The sequence below is a fragment of the Aedes albopictus genome, chromosome 1 (assembly GCF_035046485.1).
Source record: "Aedes albopictus strain Foshan chromosome 1, AalbF5, whole genome shotgun sequence".
NCBI classification, from domain to species: Eukaryota; Metazoa; Arthropoda; class Insecta; order Diptera; family Culicidae; genus Aedes; species Aedes albopictus.
Genome location: NC_085136.1, coordinates 228,797,776 through 228,816,592, shown reverse-complemented (window position 1 = coordinate 228,816,592; position 18,817 = coordinate 228,797,776). Strand labels below are relative to the sequence as shown.

At 41.9% G+C, this 18,817-nt stretch overlaps 2 protein-coding genes across 4 annotated transcripts in view; one reads left to right on the top strand and one right to left on the bottom strand.

Moving 5' to 3' along the window:
* LOC109429947 (homeobox protein Nkx-2.4) overlaps nt 1-12,803 on the bottom strand; it is a 241,495-nt gene extending 228,692 nt beyond the window's left edge. Inside the window, exons 1-2 of the mRNA XM_029856898.2 lie at nt 10,525-12,803; nt 10,204-10,448 (exon numbers count right to left, since the gene is read on the bottom strand). Coding sequence (XP_029712758.1) covers nt 10,204-10,448; nt 10,525-10,802 — 523 coding nt within the window. The 5' untranslated portion in view covers nt 10,803-12,803. The remainder of the gene's footprint in view (nt 1-10,203; nt 10,449-10,524) is intronic.
* LOC115257902 (uncharacterized) overlaps nt 1-18,817 on the top strand; it is a 53,585-nt gene that overhangs the window by 18,767 nt on the left and 16,001 nt on the right. Inside the window, exon 1 of one of the 3 annotated variants that reach the window (XM_062846375.1) lies at nt 3,634-9,165. The exons of the other annotated variants lie outside the window; for them this stretch is intronic. The gene's annotated coding sequence lies outside the window, so the exon portion shown is untranslated. Of the gene's footprint in view, nt 1-3,633; nt 9,166-18,817 lie in introns of those variants that run through there. 3 annotated transcript variants of the gene reach the window in all.

The window sequence follows — 18,817 nt, the reverse complement described above, 5'->3', positions numbered from 1 at the left end:
GCGCATTGTGGCAGGAAATCGTGCCTACTTTGGACTCCGCAGAACTCTACGATCGAATAAAGTTCGCCGTAACACGAAGTTAACCATCTACAAAACGTTGATTAGACCGGTCGTCCTCTATGGGCACGAAACATGGACCCTACGTGCAGAGGACCAACGCGCCCTTGGAGTTTTCGAACGGAAGGTGTTGCGTACCATCTACGGCGGAGTGCAGATGGAAGACGGGACCTGGAGAAGGCGAATGAACCACGAGCTGCATCAGCTGCTGGGAGAACCAACCATCGTCCATACCGCGAAAATCGGGAGGCTACGGTGGGCGGGTCACGTCATCAGGATGTCGGATAGCAACCCGACTAAAATGGTTCTCGAGAGTCATCCGACCGGTACAAGACGACGTGGAGCGCAGCGAGCTAGGTGGGTCGACCAAGTGGAGGACGATCTGCGGACCCTACGCAGAGTGCGGAACTGGAGACAAACAGCCATGGACCGAGTGGAATGGAGGCGGCTACTATGTACAGCAGAGGCCACCCCGGCCTTAGCCTGACCGGTAAGGTAAGTATACATGAACCGTAACGTAGACGGTTCAACAACACCGCACACAGCTAGTCGCGTTCGGTAATTTTTACCGAAATCTCAACAGCTGAACGTTCGGTAATGGTTTTTTACCGAAATTCTGTAAAAATTACCAAATTTCGGTAAAATGTTATCGTTTATCTGTCAAATTTTAACGAAGTTCGGTAAAGGTCACCGAATTTCTCCGGTAAAAAACTTAACGGTTGAGATTTCGGTAAAATATTACCGAAGTGTGCATACTGTTCGAATTGTATTCCGATTCCGAATGGGTAGTTAAGAACATCTTATGGTTTTCGTTTATGCGGTTTGACCGACTTTTCCAATAAACAACTACGTTCGAAGCATGATTTTTAGCCATCCTACCTACGTACCATGCTGTCACGTAGGAGGTGTGACGGAAATTGAATCGATATTGCGACCGAAATAGACATGGAATAGTTGGAATTAGAATTAGAGGAACAATTTTTTAACCTTATTATTTTAAATAAATGTTATTTGTATAACATTTTTAACACAACATAAAATCTAATTTATGAATTAGACGAGGTGCAATAATAAACTCGATCATTATTGATGCTAAGTATGACGGGAATTAGATTATCTCTACCTACCTACCTAGACAGTTTTATAGTCTTGTTTTATTAAGCAGTTTAGCCTATAAACACGAAACTGTATCCTGTTTGCTGGATTTCCCACCCATGTTTTCAAAGAAAACTATGTTTCGTTATTACTTTGTACTTTGACTAAATCCAAAAAAATATCGTACAATTTATGTTTTAGACCGACCGATAGAATTTTTTGATTGAAGTCTCAAATGAAAGACGAGACCCTCAAACTTGGTTTGGTGCGTGTTTGAGCGATATCGTTTTTTTTTTAATTTATAGTCTCCAACAGACACACCGTGTAGCATCTTTAGGTGAGATGGACAATAGATAGTCGGTCTTGGAAGATCCCATCAACCCCACTGCTGTTTTGTTGAGCACTTAGCAGTGGGGTTAGTGGGATCCTTCAATGCCGACACAACAACAACAGCAACAACGAGTAGTGGAAACCACGCACAGCTACAGAAGTAGAAGATTCCTTGCAGGGGGTAAAGTATACAGGGACTGTGTTCGCGGCTAGATTCGAAAGATTCTTTGTCAGAAGTACTTAGGTACGTTGTTCGGTGCGAAAAGTGAAGAAAATGTGTCGCGTAGTTAGAAAAATGTGGTCTACGAGTACATTGTTTGGCACAGAAATGGAAAGAAATCGAGGCGCGGTTGCAATTGTCCGACGAGATGGAACTTGGTGAGATCTTTTTGATTAATTGGTTATACACTGGTGCATAATTGATCCGATAAATGCCGATTTTCAACTTTGAGATGCTGTAACCAGGGATGGAATCATTCATTTGCAATCACTTACATATACTTGCTGTTAACTCGCTTCAGAAACATCGTAACAAAAATCAATGTATGGAACACTTTCAGTTTTGTTTTACCTGAAACTTTGTAGAACAATATACTAGCGTAGCATCAATAATTAAGTCAACAGAAGGCAGCAAACGCAACTCTCCACGGCGCGAATGTAATTTACATTCACGACGTGGAGAGTTGCCTTCGTAGCTCGCTTAAGACACTTAAGACTAATGTTATTTGGCAAAGTTTGAGATAAAACTACAAGGTTGATTTCATCCATAGTTTTTTGATGACATGCTTCTGAACTGAGATAGTAGCAAGTGAATGTAACTCTTTGCAAATGAATGATCCCATCCCTGGCTGTAACTATGGTTTGCTTTGATGGTTTGAGCTCAATTTTTGACACGGAACTACCTATAAGCTGAATTTTACGTGTATGAAGTACAAAGTGTTTTCGTTCACATGTCTGAGCGTGACAAGGCGTTCTGAATGGACAAAAGTGATCAGACAGTGGCACGCGTGTAAATCAAATGGTTACCGCTGTCGGATCACTATTGCTCATATTGAACGCCCTCTCACGCCCAGACCTGTGAACGTAAACATTTTGTACTTCATCTACGCAAAATTCAGCATGTTTCTCGTTTCGCGATTGAGCCCAATCCATCAAGGCAAACCATGATAGTTAGCATCTCAAAGTTGGCCATTTTGTATGAAAATGATCGTTGGTCCGATCAATTATGCACCACAGTGTGGCGGCTAGATTCCGCCATGTATGTCGTTCGGGGTAAAAAGTGAACCGTGAAGGTGCCATTGGACTGTTTGCTATGACGACGAATTTTTGGCCAAACAAGGCCAACAAATGACCAACATAACGTGAATCATGGCAATCTTGCATAAATGTCGGACTACAATGACAAATCAGGCCAAACATTTCAATAGGTCCTGTCTGCATTTGAGAGGCTCTCTTTGTTCAATTTCTTTTTCAATTATTGCAATGTAATGGCACACTTTTCAACTATTTTTGCAAGTACAAATCAAAAGACGATTGTTTTTACCATCGTTCAATGCAAGGAGACAATCATAATACAAAGAAACAGCTGAGATATTAACGAAAGAGAGGGAAACCAAAAAGAGCCTCTCTTCTGCAGATTGGACCTTTAGACATGTTTGACCTGAAATATATTTATCCGACTAATGGACTCATGAGCGAAAATTGTAGTGATGGGCACAGACATCGACGAAGCGCGGGTGCAATCGTCCGACGAGATGGTACTTGGTGATTTTCTTCCCGTGTTCATTAGTTGCAGATGATGACAATGGTGTTGTATGTATTATTTTAAGTAATATAATGTGCAGCTTGAAATAATACATATAACAGCCAATGTTTCATCTATACCTCAACCGGCCATAGGCAGAAAAGTGATATTTCCTTTAGTTCCAGCAGCAGCTTGACGCTGTAGTGAAGTAATCCTTACGCTTGATCGCGATTTATTTAGTTAGGATGTATTTATCTGATAAGGGAAGGTTCATTTATTACGTCCATCGTTTTTCGGGAATTCTAGACCCCCCCTCCCCCTCTGTCACGCTATTTCCCTATACCTTATACACGTACTGTCACACTTTCCTACAACACCCCCCACCTCCCCCAAATGTTGGACGTAATTTTTGAACGTTCCCTAACAGTATTTGTTTTCAGTTCGTTTGCACTTAAGTTTAAGCATAAGGACCTGGAGAAATTACCTGTGACTCATCTCTGGAAACTACGGTTACATTGGTTACACCGTGAATCTACAGCAACAAATACGGAAGTAACGGAACAGATGATGACAGCAATGGTGTTGCATGTATTATTTCAAGTGTTATAATGTGCAGCTTGAAATAATACATGTAACAGCCAATGTTTCATCTAAACCTCATCAGCCGGAAGTGGAAATCATGTGCAAGATGACAACCGCTGACGAAGCGGTAACCTCTGAATATATTTGTTTAAAGTGTTTCATATAGGGTGACGACGGGTGTTATCGGCAGGTTTGTCATGAGGAGTTTTTGTCGACCAAATTTCCTGACACTTGGTCGTATTAAGAAGGATTTGAGGCAAACTCTGAGTTCAACAGCTTAAAAAAACCATGACGAAGAGAGCAAGTGATTAGTGTCTTACCAACAAACTCGTGTTAAAAATGATGCTATGTTTTTTTTCGCCTTGGCAATATGCAGAACAGTGCCCAGGTAACCACTAAGCACTGTTCTGAGCATTATAACAGCCATTAAACAGCTTTTCAGTGCTAAATAGCTCTATATAAGCATTCCTAATGCTTATGGGCACTATAACCAGTAAGAACTAAATTAAGCCCTGTAAGCCTATATAAAGCCTACAAGCTGTAAAGAAGTTTGTCAGTGCTGTCACAGGGCTTGGAGCACATGACGTTTATATCAATCAAAATAGTTTTCGACCAAAACAGACTCGAGTCGGTCATGATCAATACATTTTAAACATCCATGTCGGACGGGATTGACGGAACGGGATTATTTTTGTTGTTGGAATGTTTATCGGAATGGTGTTGTTAAATAGATAATGAAAACTGGTTATGTTAATTATTCCATTTTTTCAATCAAGACAAACTCCAGCTCGTTTCTCTATTCTTCTGAAACGTTTCCCGAAAATTTATATAAACATTGCTTCTCCTGCTTCATTTCCTGCGTTCGTCACCACCAAGCTTACCACTGAATCATCCTCATCCCATATCATTTTCAACCCTCGAAATGCCCAAACTGTTTTGTTTTTCATGGTTTAAATACTAGTTTGATCACACCATTCCCATGGTGCATTGGTGGAGCAGATGAGAAAGGCAACAGACTTGGACTTTATCAGGAACCCGGAGGACAACAGCTAGAATCTGGATGAAGTAGCAAAAAAGCAACTTCAATGGAAGCGAAGGAAGTTAGAAAAGAACAGGAGATAAACAAAATATTTTTTTTTTCTTTTTTCTTTGTCTCACTTTTGACAACTTTCGCTCCAGAGACTTGGTACGATATTTTAAAGTTGGCCGTATATCAGCCGAATAATTCGCCAAAAGTGGCTTTTGAGCAGCTCTATAAGAGGATATAGAACCAATAAGCTCTGTTAGCCAGGTTCTACATTCGACTATAGAGCCGACTTAATGCCATTTTTACGGCTTAATGGTTACTTGGGTGATATTTACTTGGGTTCTAGCAGCAGCATTTGATGGCCCAGTAATCAAGTAAACTTTACGTTTGATAGCGATTGATTTATATGTATTATTGGATAATGCTGTTTGTATTAGTTCGTTCCATTTTGCAATGCAATTTAATTTTGATAATTTTCATTTGGTACACATATTCCTGTATTAGTGGAAAGATAAGAATTCGTTTTGTTGTGACCCATCTCTGGAAACTTCGGGCCATGTATTAACCTTCTTAGTAACATCATTTCCATCGCTAAATCTGTAAATTTATGCTATTGTTTACGGAACAGTTATTACAAGATGTCCCTGTCTGTCTCTGATTTTGATAAAAAAAAAACAACGCTGGCTGGCCTACGGCTGGACGCTTTAATGTTTGCATTGCATCGTAGATGTACTGCAAGGATTAAACATAACTAGAAAAATTAAGTAAGCAGTCGATTCCCAGCATTATGGCGATGAATGCCTGAATTCCATTGTCATCTATATATCCTTTGCATCGACTTGGTGGAAAAATAAATGAATTTGAAACTGCAAATGCAGTAAATTCCAATATAAATTTGTAGTGTTTAATATGGAGTAGTATGTGTACAGTGAATGCTGTTTAACAACTATGTACTGGAATCAAAGAAAAACGACTTCTTGAAAGATTCTTTTGCCGTTTATCAAGGTGAGCCGAAAACACATGTTCTTTTGATGGTTGAACTCAATATTTTTTTCTCTTCAGGTCGACGTTCAATCGAGGTGATTGCTAAAAAAAAAAGTCCAGCAACGATACAACGCCATGAATATTCTTTCAACCACGGACACTAATGTGAACGAAGAAACGCTGGTCTTGAAAAGTTCGATTAGTTCTACTGCTGTTTTTTGCGAACACTTAGCAGTGGGATTTATGGATTTTTTTAAGGCTGGACATCATCATCGTGAATGTTGGTGAACACGCGCTAGGGCACCAAAACAGTACTGGTGGTCCATTCAATTACATACTTGACGGCCAAAGAATAGAAGGGCATGAGCACACTCATACCGAAGATGGCAACAATGGATGCTACATGTACTATTTCAAGCGTCGTATATAGCTTAAAATAGTACATGTAGCATCCATTGTTTCATCAATAGCATCTGCTTATTTTTGCTCGTTGCAGTGTTTGGAATGTGTCGGTAATAAATGACATTATATATTTGCAAATGTAAGTAATTTTGGTTTTGTTTCAGACTTTTTTCTACGGAGGTAATTGTACATATGTAACAACGGCGTCGTCAATATTCGTCCAATCGTAATTACTGAAACGGAATTCGGTCTTAAAAGGTTCGATTGATCCAATTACAACCCTTAACAACTATGTACTGCAATCGAAAAAACAACTTGAAAGATTCTTTACCTGAATTTGCCGTTCATCAAGGTAAGTCGAAAACTCATGTTCTTTTGATGGTTTAACTAAATGTTTTTTTAGGTAGACGTTCAATCGAGGTGATTGCTAAAGAAAGTTCAGCAACGATACAATGTCATGAATATCCTTTCAACCACGATAACTGAGATGAACAACGCCGGCCTTGAAAAGTTCGATTAGTTCTACTGCTGTTTTGGTGAATACTTAGCAGTGGGATTTATAGAGATTTTCAAGACTGGACCAAAGCAGTGGTACATCGATCATCATTGTGAATGTTCGTGAACTCGCGGTAGAGCAACAAAAACAGAAATTCATTAGAAACATGTATTTATAATATAGAGAAGTCCACCGATAATCTAACTCGAGGATATTTCGAAGAATATGGACGTGGAAGATTCGATGTGGAAAACAGTAGTAGTGATTTACCTAATCGCAGACTTGGAGGCCAAAGAATAGAAAAGCACGAGCACACTCATACCGGAGATGGCAACAATGGATGTTACATGTACTATTTCAAGCGTCATATGTAGCTTGAAATAGTACATATAACATCCACTGTTTCATCAATACCATCTACTTGTTGCTGCTAGTTGCAGTGTTTGAAATGTGTCGGTTATAAATGACAATATTTTGAAAATGTGACTAATGAAAGTTTTGTTTCAGACTTTCTTTCTACGGAGGTAATTGCTGTACATTTTCCATAACAACGGTGGCGTTAATATTTATTCAATTGTAATAACTGAAACGAAATTCGGTCTGAAAAGGTTCGATTGATCCAACTACTGTTTTGTCCTGATCATCATCGTAACTGCTAGCTAACAAAACAGCGGTAGAATGTGACGAAAACAACATTACAATTCATGATCGTGCTATTGAGAAGATCATCCGCTGCCAGTGACAGTTCAGTTTGAAGATACTCCGCAAGAAAAAGGACCCGGGATTGACATTGCAAGGCAACTCTTGAAGAGCGATCATAGTGGAATATTTTAGTGATCAAATCACGAGGCGAAAGAATGGAATTCAGACCGACGATAACAACAATGGTTGTTCCATGTATTATTTCAATCGTCAGAATGCGCATCCTAAAGTGTAGTACATGTAGCAGCCAATATTTCATCAATAGCGCAGGCTGTGTGATAGTCAATCCACATTATCATATCACTCGGCTTCACTGGCGTTTGAATGCACTACTGGTAGCACATCATGCGATCTAGTAGGCACAGCACACGTTCTCCACCTCAGACTGTCGCTAACGTCAAAGTAGACGCCGAAGTCATCTTTCGGGAGCACCCGCTTGGATGTAATAAACTGAGTCACACACAATCAAAAGTGGCAAAATTATAGAAATCAACAACAATAAACAATGAAACGCCGGTCTTGAAAAGTTCGATTAGTTGTACTGCTGTTTTGTCGAACACTTAGCAGTAGGATTTATGGAATTTTTCAAGACAGGACCACCAACAAAAATAGCAGTGATGAAAGTGAAGTACCATCGGTCATGATCGTGAACGTTGGTGAAGGAACACGCGCTAGAACATCAAACACAGAAATTCTGTAGGAACATGAGGATGTTTTGAGGAAAATGGACGTGGAAGATTCTAAGTGGAAAACATTGGTAGTGATTCATCGTATCACTACCTACTATGGAATAGAAGAGCACGAGCACACTCATACCGATGATGGCAACAATGGATGCTACATGTACTATCTCAAGCGTCGTATGTAGCTTGAAATAATACATATAGCATCCATTGTTTCATCAATACCATCTCCTTGTTGCTGCTCGTTGCCGTGTTTGGAATGTGTTGGCAATCAATGATATATGTATAATCTTTGGAAATGAGAGTAATAAAAGTTTTGTTTCAGACTTTCTTTACGGAGGTGTACAGCAACTATATAACAACGGCGCCGTCAATGTTCGTCCAATCGTAATCACTGAAACGAAATTCGGTCATAAATGGTTCAATTGATCCAACTACTGTTTTACCCTAAGCTTTATCTTCGCATCATGAATGCTAGTTCTTAACACAGCGGTGAAATGTTACGAAATCAGCATTACAATCCAGAATCGTCATATTGAGAAAACTATACGCTGCCAGCAACAACTTAACTTGAGGATACTCTGGAGAAAAAGCATCCTGGATTGTTACTGCAAGGAATTTCTCGAAAAGTTAATTAATAGTGGTACATCTCTAGGGTAATCTAATCACGAGGCGAAAGAATGAGAGCAAAATCAAACCGAAGATAACAACTATGGATGCTCCACGTCCAGCGTCAAAATGTGCATCCTAAAGTATAATACATGTTACACCTAATCTTTCATCAATACCACAGTCTGTGTGACAGTCAATCCACATCATCATATCGCTTGGCTTCACTGGCCCTACTTGAATGCACTACTGGTCGATCTAGTAGGCACAGCATATACGGCCTCCACCTCAGACCATCGCTAACGTCAAAGTAGACGCAGAAGTCATCGCTCGGGTGCATCCGCTTGGTTGTAATAATCAGAGTCACACACAGTCAAAGGTGGCAAAATTATAGAAATCATTCTCACGAAGCCCTGTACACACGGAAGAGTTAGGAACACCGTTCGAGAAAATAGTAAGTATTGACATATTTACACAGAGAACAGACGTCTATCTTCGCTTTCTGCCTTGTGTAAAACTTTGTAACGGTCATATCAGAGTATGTGGTTATGCTCCCGTTGCGCGGCGCTAGCGTCCCATCACTTACATTGTTCTGTTGTCAAAATTGTTTCCAGTACTCGCCGTTTTTGGCCGTTTGGCGCTTGTGTCGCTTTGTGGGCTAGTGTATTTTAACGATGAACACTGCCATCGTGGGGTCAAATCGACTTTATATGTAGGGCAGTCTCCGTTGTTGGCGTTGAGGTACACTTAAATGCTTTTCACACGATTTCGACGTATTTTTGTTCGAGCTTAAATGTCTGTTCTCTGTGATATTTATTTCAATTGGATTGTATACATCAATTCTAATATCGACCCCAGGAAACGGATTGCCAAGAATCCAAGTTGCATTATTGAGTATGATAATGGTTTGTACCGAGTCTAAGAACGTTTTACCGAAATGTCGTCAATACTTCCTGTCGGGATTTGAACATTTGTATGGAGCGTAGACTTTGGCAAAACCCCTCTTCCGATTCTTCTATTCTCGCGCATGGTGTTTTGTATGATAGTAGGAGGTAGCTGACAACGGATTCGAAGCGTTCTAATAGGTAATGTTGTGTGTGCCTGCTCGTTAGCCAAACATATCCTTTAAAATTAACCCGTCCACTAACAATACCTATGTTCTCTTGGCACCAAGGCCTGAGAGATCGTAGAGTTTTCTACATCTTTCTTAGGTGTCCAACTAACCATACTTCCCCATCCCTCAGCAGTCATAAGAACGTGATCAGGATAGTTCTCGACCTTTGGAGGATTGCGTCTATCTTGTCTAAAAGTCAGAGTTTAGTCCCAAATTTTTGTGCTTTGGTTCGGACGGGAAGGAGGCAACACTCATCGGTGGCCTAGAACTTTACCACCAAAGAATTTGCGAATATTGTGAACTAGGCCCAAGACTAGGCCACAGAGGAACCGTGCACTTTTCCAATGAAATTAATGGTACATAAAAAACGCTACTCACTCGCAAATCTGGGATCGCTAGCCGTGGACCCGTACCAGCCGGCGGCCGAGTTACGCATATCGGTGTAGTGGCCCGCCAGCGACAGGTTGTCGGTCGGACCACAGTAGCTTTGCACACCCGGGCTGTGATACAGCGGTGCCATGGCGTGGTACGGATTGGCCATACTGCTTGCGGCGGCGGCTGCCGACACCGACGACACTGTGTTGGAACCGAGACCGCTGGGCGAGTTAACGCTGCTCCCGCCGCTGGAATGGGAGTGGATGTTCACGTTAATGCGTGTGAGGGCAATGAAAAACCGAATGTCCACGGTCCGATGCTAACCTATAAGGAGACGGTGGGTTGGCGCTGAGTTCCAGCTTGCGGTACTCTTCGATGGGACTCAGGATGTCGCTGACGCTAAAGGGCGTCGAATGGCTGTGTAGAGAATTGTGCTGAAGGTTCTGCAGGTGCTGTAGACTGGTCAAATGGTGATGATGATGGTTTCCTTTCGGCGATAAGCTCATAACCAGATCCACACCATTCAAATCGGGTAACAGTCCATGCTCTTGCTCAGAATCTTCTGGATACACTCCAGATACACTGGAAAGTGTGGTGGACATGTACAACACTGGAGCACACTAACACACACACTAGAGATACGTTCAGCTACTCTACGGAAACGCTTTCACCATCAAAAATGTACCGGAAACCTTTCAGACTGAACTAAGCATCACACATTCACTGTCGGTTCATGTCTCAAATGGTCCTTAATCGTTTTTGGAAGTCATCGGGTTCAAGTTTGGGAAGTTCAGGAATCACGAGCACTTGAAACTGAAGGATCGACCTTGACTTGGTAATCCTTAAAACTGGGGCAACTACTCAGACGCTGCTGAGACCATATTTCAGGAAACATAAAACAAGCAAACACTGGCCACGAGTACTGTTGCTCTTGCCGCTAAAGTATCAATCAAGGATCCTTCCGTGATAATAAATGGACAAATACACCGGGGAGCACCGCACCACAAACACATTCACTACGAAGAGTTACGATAATTCAGCACTTGAGCTTAAGTCTTCCACTCCAGAAAGTCCCCCGCGCGTGTGACGACCGGATTGCTCTTTGACTCTTGGGCAATTGCAATCTAGTGGCAATAATAACAATAAATAACCGATTGATGGATGATAATGGGCCACTCTTCTTTAGGAGGCACTGCACAACGACACGCGCGCGCGACACTAAACACGAGACTCGAACTCGATTCACGGCGTTTCACGACAACTCAAGACCCGCCGAGAACAACTCAGAACACACTCCACAGAGCTGTAGAAGCTCAGCAAGCCAGGGTTGGTAACAACACACTCCGCTACACACTGTGAGAGAGCGCGAAAATACTCCACTCGACACGGATCCGTCAAATGTATTAAGAGGTCTACAATATACTGACGAGTATGCTTTTTTCCATTGCATCTGATAGCCCTCTACAAACTCTATACCATGCTCTTAAAGGGAAGTGAAGAAAACACAAGCTTACTGATGTTCGTTCCTGTTTCACTGCTGTATCGATCCTGCTCTCACCCGTGCAGTTGTCTGTCACGCAAAAAGAAACCAACTTACGAGAAGCCATCTCTACCGCGTGATTTACAGCTTCAAACCAGCACATTTGTAATAGATGATCCAAACTCCAGCATTGTACCTTTTCCGATTTCTCTCTGTTTCATTCATACCATTGCGGTAAGACACCAAGAGAATCCATTGCGATCAAACTCACGCACACAACCGAGTGTATGCTCCGCCCCATGCAACATCAGTCATCTCGCTTTGCCTTTCTTTTCATCAATGCGCCATCTCTCTCATTTATCAAAATTCTATCTGCGCTAGCGTTCGCTCGTACCGTTAACCAACACAGCAGCACACACAATCTCTCTCTCCGCACCATCGAGAGCTCTCTCGGCCTACTCTCGCACCACTCTTATTAACCATCCGATTGGTTTTCGAGTGCCCTTATCAGGACACTCGAGAGGCGTGTCTTTTCAATGACAACTATCCAACCAAAAATTGTTATTGTGTTTTGTGTTCGCTCTTTTCTCTGTTCGCGTTCGGAGTAGGCTCTCCGGAGTCCTCCCCCGCATCATCCTCCCTCCTGATCAATCCTAGAAGTGCTTAGTTGCTTGCCTTTGCTAGTGCTCTGCTGCCGCTGCATCACAGCAAGCTGTGATTGTCTTGAACGCGCGTCTGCAGCTGCTTGAGCTCTCCATCCATCCATCCATCCTGCTCACTCACTTGCGCCATGAGTGGGTTTTCTGTGTGATCTCAATGATGATTCGATTTATGCGACTGTGAAGAGTGAAATATGTGTGCAGTAACAATTTTTCAAGAGTGTGTAAGTGGAGTAATACAATAAAGCTCTCCCCCGTTGTCGTCGTCGTCACCTTCGAGCCCTGGACGGGATGAATAGCCAATAGTGAGCAGGCGCGAGTCGAGCCCTAGGAGTGGGTGCGAGTAAGAAGAAGCTTATTTTGCAATTGCTTGCGCTCACTCGTCGCTATTGTTTTCCTTTCTTTGACGCGCGATACCGTTTGAGAGCAAGAGGAACAAAATAAAACGATTTTTTTGTTCAGATCTTCAAGCGCAGTCACTGTGCAGTGCGCGCTCTGCAAACGACGAGTCAAGAGATCGATTTATTGATTTTTCAGGCGACCGTTGCAGGCAGAGGCAACCGGTCTTCTTTTCAGTGCTAATATTTTAATTACAATTTCATACAACTTGTCTAATGGAATTTCTCACAGCTCATGGACATCCTCATTAGGAAGACGTTAAGGAGCCACTCCACTCCTCACCATCATTCGTTCACTCTTCTTCGCTCTCAGAACCATCCAAATCACCGCTGACGTGTCCGTGCATCGCATCGCCTCCTTCGTTGGTTGGAAGCGGATGGTCTCGCGGTGAAAGTGAAAAAGGATACTCAAGTGGACACTTCACACGCGAGGCTCATTCACATTATTACCGAAATGGAATGACGAAGGAGGCGAGAGGTGATGCAGTGGCGGCGTTAAACAGGAAACGCTAGCCACAGGCTAGTAATGAGCACCATCGGAGCTACCGACGTTGCACAAGCTAGTTTTCACCAACAACGTACAAAAACGACTTTAGAACCGCTCGGTCATGGGGGCAAACATACCGAAATCCTCCACTCTCTAGCCAAGTTCATTCTTAGTTTCCTTCACTTCTCGATTCCACCATACCGCACCGCCGCGGTTGACGTGGCCTGGACCATGCTACTCAGTAGTAGGTACGTAGTACCGAGCGCTACGGTAATAGAAGAATTTACTTTTCATTGTACGGTCGTTGTGGTCGTCGTCGCCGTCGCCGGAATTCGTTGCCACGGTGAGCTGGTGCTACTGCTGCGCTGGTCGCCATTGAGCGCTCAAAGATGGAAGGAAGCACGGATGACTGACGATCGAGCAATGAGATATGAACGAAAACTAGGTGTCAATAAAGTACGCTTCAGCGCGGTCTAGCGAGCTTTGGAGTGGCCACTCTTTTGCGTCCGTGGACATTGGCTGGCAAGTCCAAGCTTGGAGCTTAGCGAGGAGGTAAGAGCAAGAGCGAGAGACAAAGCCGGCCGTGGCTTCAAAAGTTAAATCTTTTTTGCTGCCGTTGCCGTTGCTTGTTTTTACGTCTTTGGCGCTGAACGAGACAGGCCAATATCGTTACCGCGTTGCCCGTGGATACCGTAGATTTCTACTTCACAGTGAAACATTGGCAGCTTGGAGTGAATTCGATTTTTTTTCGTTGGCTGCTCAGCAACGTAAGCAGGAGTTTCTTTTTTGTAACGGCTTCATTAAACCTGCAAGGTTTAGCGGACGCATCGTTTTTGGGCAAAGCAAATTTCAAGGATGCGCACTTGGATATTATTCCTATTAGGGGCTGTTCATAAACCACGTAGACTTTTTGGGGGGGGGGGGTCTGGCCAAAGTCTACGCTCCATACAAATTTCATTTTTTTTATATGGACAAAAGTCTACGAGGGGGGAGGGGGGGTCTAAGATGGCCAAATTTTGGTCTACGTGGTTCATGAACAGCCCCTTATTCATATGTAGCGGGGTTGGAAGTGCAATGGACAAATGCACGTGTTCGCACGGTTGATTTTTAAGCGGAGCTGTGTATTATTCTATTTTTTCGCATGTTTCAAAGTCAAATGGAATGGAACGCAAGTCAATGCTGCAAAGTTGTAGAACTTGATACATGGCAGGCACGGAGATATGCCAAAGAAAATCAAGAAAACATCCATTACGAAAAGTTCCTGGATCGATCGAGGATCGAACCCGTTACCATTGGTATAGTTGTGCTTTGCTTACCGCATAGGCTATATAGGCGAGTACCTTTGGGGCTAAATGCGCCAGTTGTCGCTGTAACTTCAAAATAGCCGTTGGCGTTTGCATTATGATTGCAGTAACAAAGATCAGAAAATAAGAGTTTTTAAATGTGCATTAATTCCTTCGACCGACGGGGTAACAACGTCGAGTAAATACCGTAACGTATGCATTAGCATTAGCATTAAGCGAGTCGCACAGTCCTAAACCGCTGTTATGAGGGTTGCCTCCTTCCCGTCCGAACCAAAGCACAAAGATTTGGGATTTATCTCTGACTATTAGACAAGGCTGACGCAATCATCCAATGGTCGAGCACTGTTCTGGCCAAGTCTTTGCGACTGCTGAGGGATCGGAAAGGATGGTTAGTTTTGGATATCTATGAAAAATGTAGACAGCTCTACGATCTCTCAGGCCTAGGTGTCACGGGAATTTGGGTGTTGTTAGTGGAAGGGTAAACTCCAAAGGATACGCTTGGTTAACGTTCAGACTGTTTAGAATCAGTTGTCTGCTCAATTCATCCTGGTTTCCACGTCATCTTGATGGCATTTGGTTGAACTACTAGATTCTTCGGTGGGTAATCTGAAATATAAAATAATACTAACATCGTACGTCAAAAAAGCTACATATTAGCAATGCGCTCGCCACAGTTACATATTTTTACAATATTATTTATATTATACACACTCAGATTTGATTACCGAACTCGATAAAATTTTACTGGGTTTTTGAACAGCAGAGAAAACTCAGTAATTTTCTGTTGCTACCGAAAACTCAGTAATGGAAAAAATTTCTGATCTGTCAAAATAAAAATTTTCGCGCCAAAACTGTTACTGTATTTTTCGGTAAAGCGTGTGTTTACATCTGAATTGCTGAGTTTTTTCAGTTTTTAAAGCGGAACCCGGTTTTCCAGAAATTTTCATTTTTTAATTTTATTTAGCATTGTGAGAGTATACCGTATTATCGGAACAACGCTGATTTGTGGTTCAAGCACTTTCCTGCAGGACCCTTCCCACTTTCAGTGTTTTGTTTTTAAGCGCCTTGGTCAGCTTTTCTTGTAAATCTGCATTTTTACTAATCGACTATCTTCACCTGCCATTAGAAGCCCAGATGGTAAAACCGATCCTCCTAACTAGATCAATAGTCTCGTCGAACTATTCCGAAGGAAAACCTACCTTTAGCAGCTGACCAAGGCACCTAATTTTAATAAAAAAAACTGTTTCCCGCAGAAGGCTAAATCCACAAATTTCCGACGATGACTCCGATGCTGGCTGATCCAAAGTTCTCGATTGACATTGACGATTGACGACCGCGCCTTTTGTTGTTGACGTTTTGTATTTACTGGCAGTTCAGTAAAAGTTAGGTTTAGCCGATAATTCGGTACTTGTTTTTACTGAGTTTTTCCGTTACACTGTTTATGACCGGTAAAGTCTCAGTTTTACGGTGTGTTCAGTACTAACAATTACCGTAGTCAGTTAAAAGTGAAATCGTTTACTGATCATCAGCAAAATTCAGTGTGGAAAGCTGAAAACTCAGTATTTTTGCCGTTTTACGGTTCAAGAACCGTAAAATAAATTACCGAACAGGGAAGAGGTGATTGAGTGTGTACGATAAATAAAGGATTGAGGTATACTGCTGAAATAAAATTTTAATTAGCAGTACATTGAAACAAAAATACTACAAAACACAAAAGTACATCAAACTTAGATCTTGGAGTACATATTTACAACTTTATTTGGAGCTTTTACAACTTTAATTGATTTGCAGTTTCCAGACATTCTATCAAAAAAAAAGACGCGGACACCGTCTTCAGCCAGAGGCTGTACAGACTTAATGAAACTTAACACTAGACACACGGAGCGATGTACCAGTGGATACGGAGAAGAAACTATTCTCACGAAAAGTTTCATCGCCCGGGGCGGGAATCGAACCCTCACCCCATAGCATGGTGCGATTAGAAGCTTGATGACTCTAATCCAGCGCTGTTATTGGTCGTGAGCTACCCATGACGGTGAACAAGTTGGCCCTTTCATCGTCACAAGAAAAAACGAGCATTCGCACACTTCGTCATGTCATTTTGCAATGATCAAGCGTCATGACGGAAACTTTCATATTATTTTGAAATTTAATTTTTCACCTGGTCCAAGCAAATTTAGGCTAGCCGTTGTATTTAACAGATAGAGAGGACATACATTCATGCTTTAAAGGATTTAAACAATGACAAAATCCATGAATGTTGTAGTAATTGCCTTGTTTACAACCATGTCACGCTCCGTCATGACCGAAAAATGAGCGAATATTGTTAGACTCTCTTGGTCACTGTCTCCCGATTCGATGACATTGAGAGAGGCACTTCTGTAAAATTCACGTGACGACCCGTGTTGACGCTGACGCTTTCCAAGCCTGCTCTAATCGCACGGCTACGAGGCTCCACTTTTTGAGTACTTTACCGCTAAAACTGAATTTTGAATCAATAGATTTAATTTTCGTACGCGGTGAGATTGGTTATACCACAGAGAACAGACATCCAGGCTAGAACAAATTTCATTCGGAAAGTTGTGTAAGGATTTGAATCTTTACTTGAGTAAGGTTGCAAACCAATACACGATGACAACACTAACATCAAACACCATATTGCCACAGTCAATTGAAACATTTCAAGTGGTGAATTAAATTAGTATGGGAAATTAACCGATTGCAGCGCCACGCTATTGCCACTTGTGTTGCTGATTTCAAATGGTCGTTAAATTCCTTACACAGTTTCGGAACTGGACTTGGATGTCTGTTCTGTGTGGTTATACTAGCTAAGATATTCGGAAGCACGCTTGGAATCAACTTGACCATGAGCTGGAAGATTGCCGGCACTTCTCGGACGTCGTTGATGTTAGAGCTTTCAGAGGTCCGTTTCGAGCTCGGTTATCAACAGTGTCGGACTTTAGGAACAAAGTTCGTCGCCACACGAAGTTAACTATCTAGGGTAGGACGGGGCAAGATGGCCACCCGGGGCAAGATGAGCACCCCTCCGTTTTACTACTTTTATGATGAATTTTGCCCAAACAACTTCATAATCCGTTAGAATAATGTTCATCCTGTTTGTAAACCTGATAAAAGGTACTTCATAATGAACGAATTAAAAAATATCGTCAAATAAGTCAATAGCATGGATTTTTAGCATTTTCTTATAAGAAATCATCAGAGTAAAATAAGGGCCCATATAGCCGAGGCGGTAAACGCACGGGTATTCAGCATGACCATGCTGAGGGTGACGGGTTCGATTCCCGGTCGGTCCAGGATCTTTTCGTAAAGGAAATTTCCTTGACTTCCTTGGGCATAGAGTATCTTCGTGCCTGCCACACGATATACGCATGCAAAATGGTCATTGGCAGAGGAAGCTCTTAGTTAATAATTGTGGAAGTGATCATAGAACACTAAGCTGAGAAGCCGGCTTTGTCCCAATGAGGACGTTACGCCAAGAAGAGAGAGAAAGAGTAAAATAAGGTTTTTATGTCAGAATCAAATTTTTACCATAATTCTGGTTATCAGCCAACATTACTAGTTTACTGCAAAGCATTTTAATTTACATTAGAAAATATTTTCTAAAAACAAACATTAAAAGTTATTCAATTTAAGTTATTTACCTATAGTGGGGCAAGATGAGCACCCCTGATGGTAAAATAGAAAATATTTTGAAATTATTGTAATCCACTCAATAGTGCCGAACATTGGTTTCCGTAACCTCTGCAAATTTCTAAAAATAAGCAACCTAATAATCGTTTATTGTCTTTCTGGTCATTTTTTATAAAGTACTAGCTGTACCCGGCAAACTTGGTTTTGCCTACTGCGTTTTTTTTGACGTTTCAAGTCCCTAGTCAAGTCCAAGTCCTCGTTCAGAATGTACGAAAACCCGATTTTCCAAAAACTCAATTTTTCATGTTTTTTGTCTCATAAACCTTCCTTGGGTGAAAACTAACAGAACAAAACTCAAACGACCCAAATCGGACCATCCGTACGCAAGTTATGCGCGGTCCCACGTATGCCACTGCATTGTTATATACCTATATATAGATTATAAAACCGCATTTTTTTTTTCAATAATCGAAAAAAATGATAATTTTAGAACGTAATACCATAGCTATACACAAGGTTCACTATATCAATCACTGTTTGACCAATTTATTGTTAAAATATTGGGGATTTTAATGAAGTGCCCTTTTTGCCCCGTAGGGGTGCTCGTCTTGCCCCGTAGCATGTTCGAACTGACCATA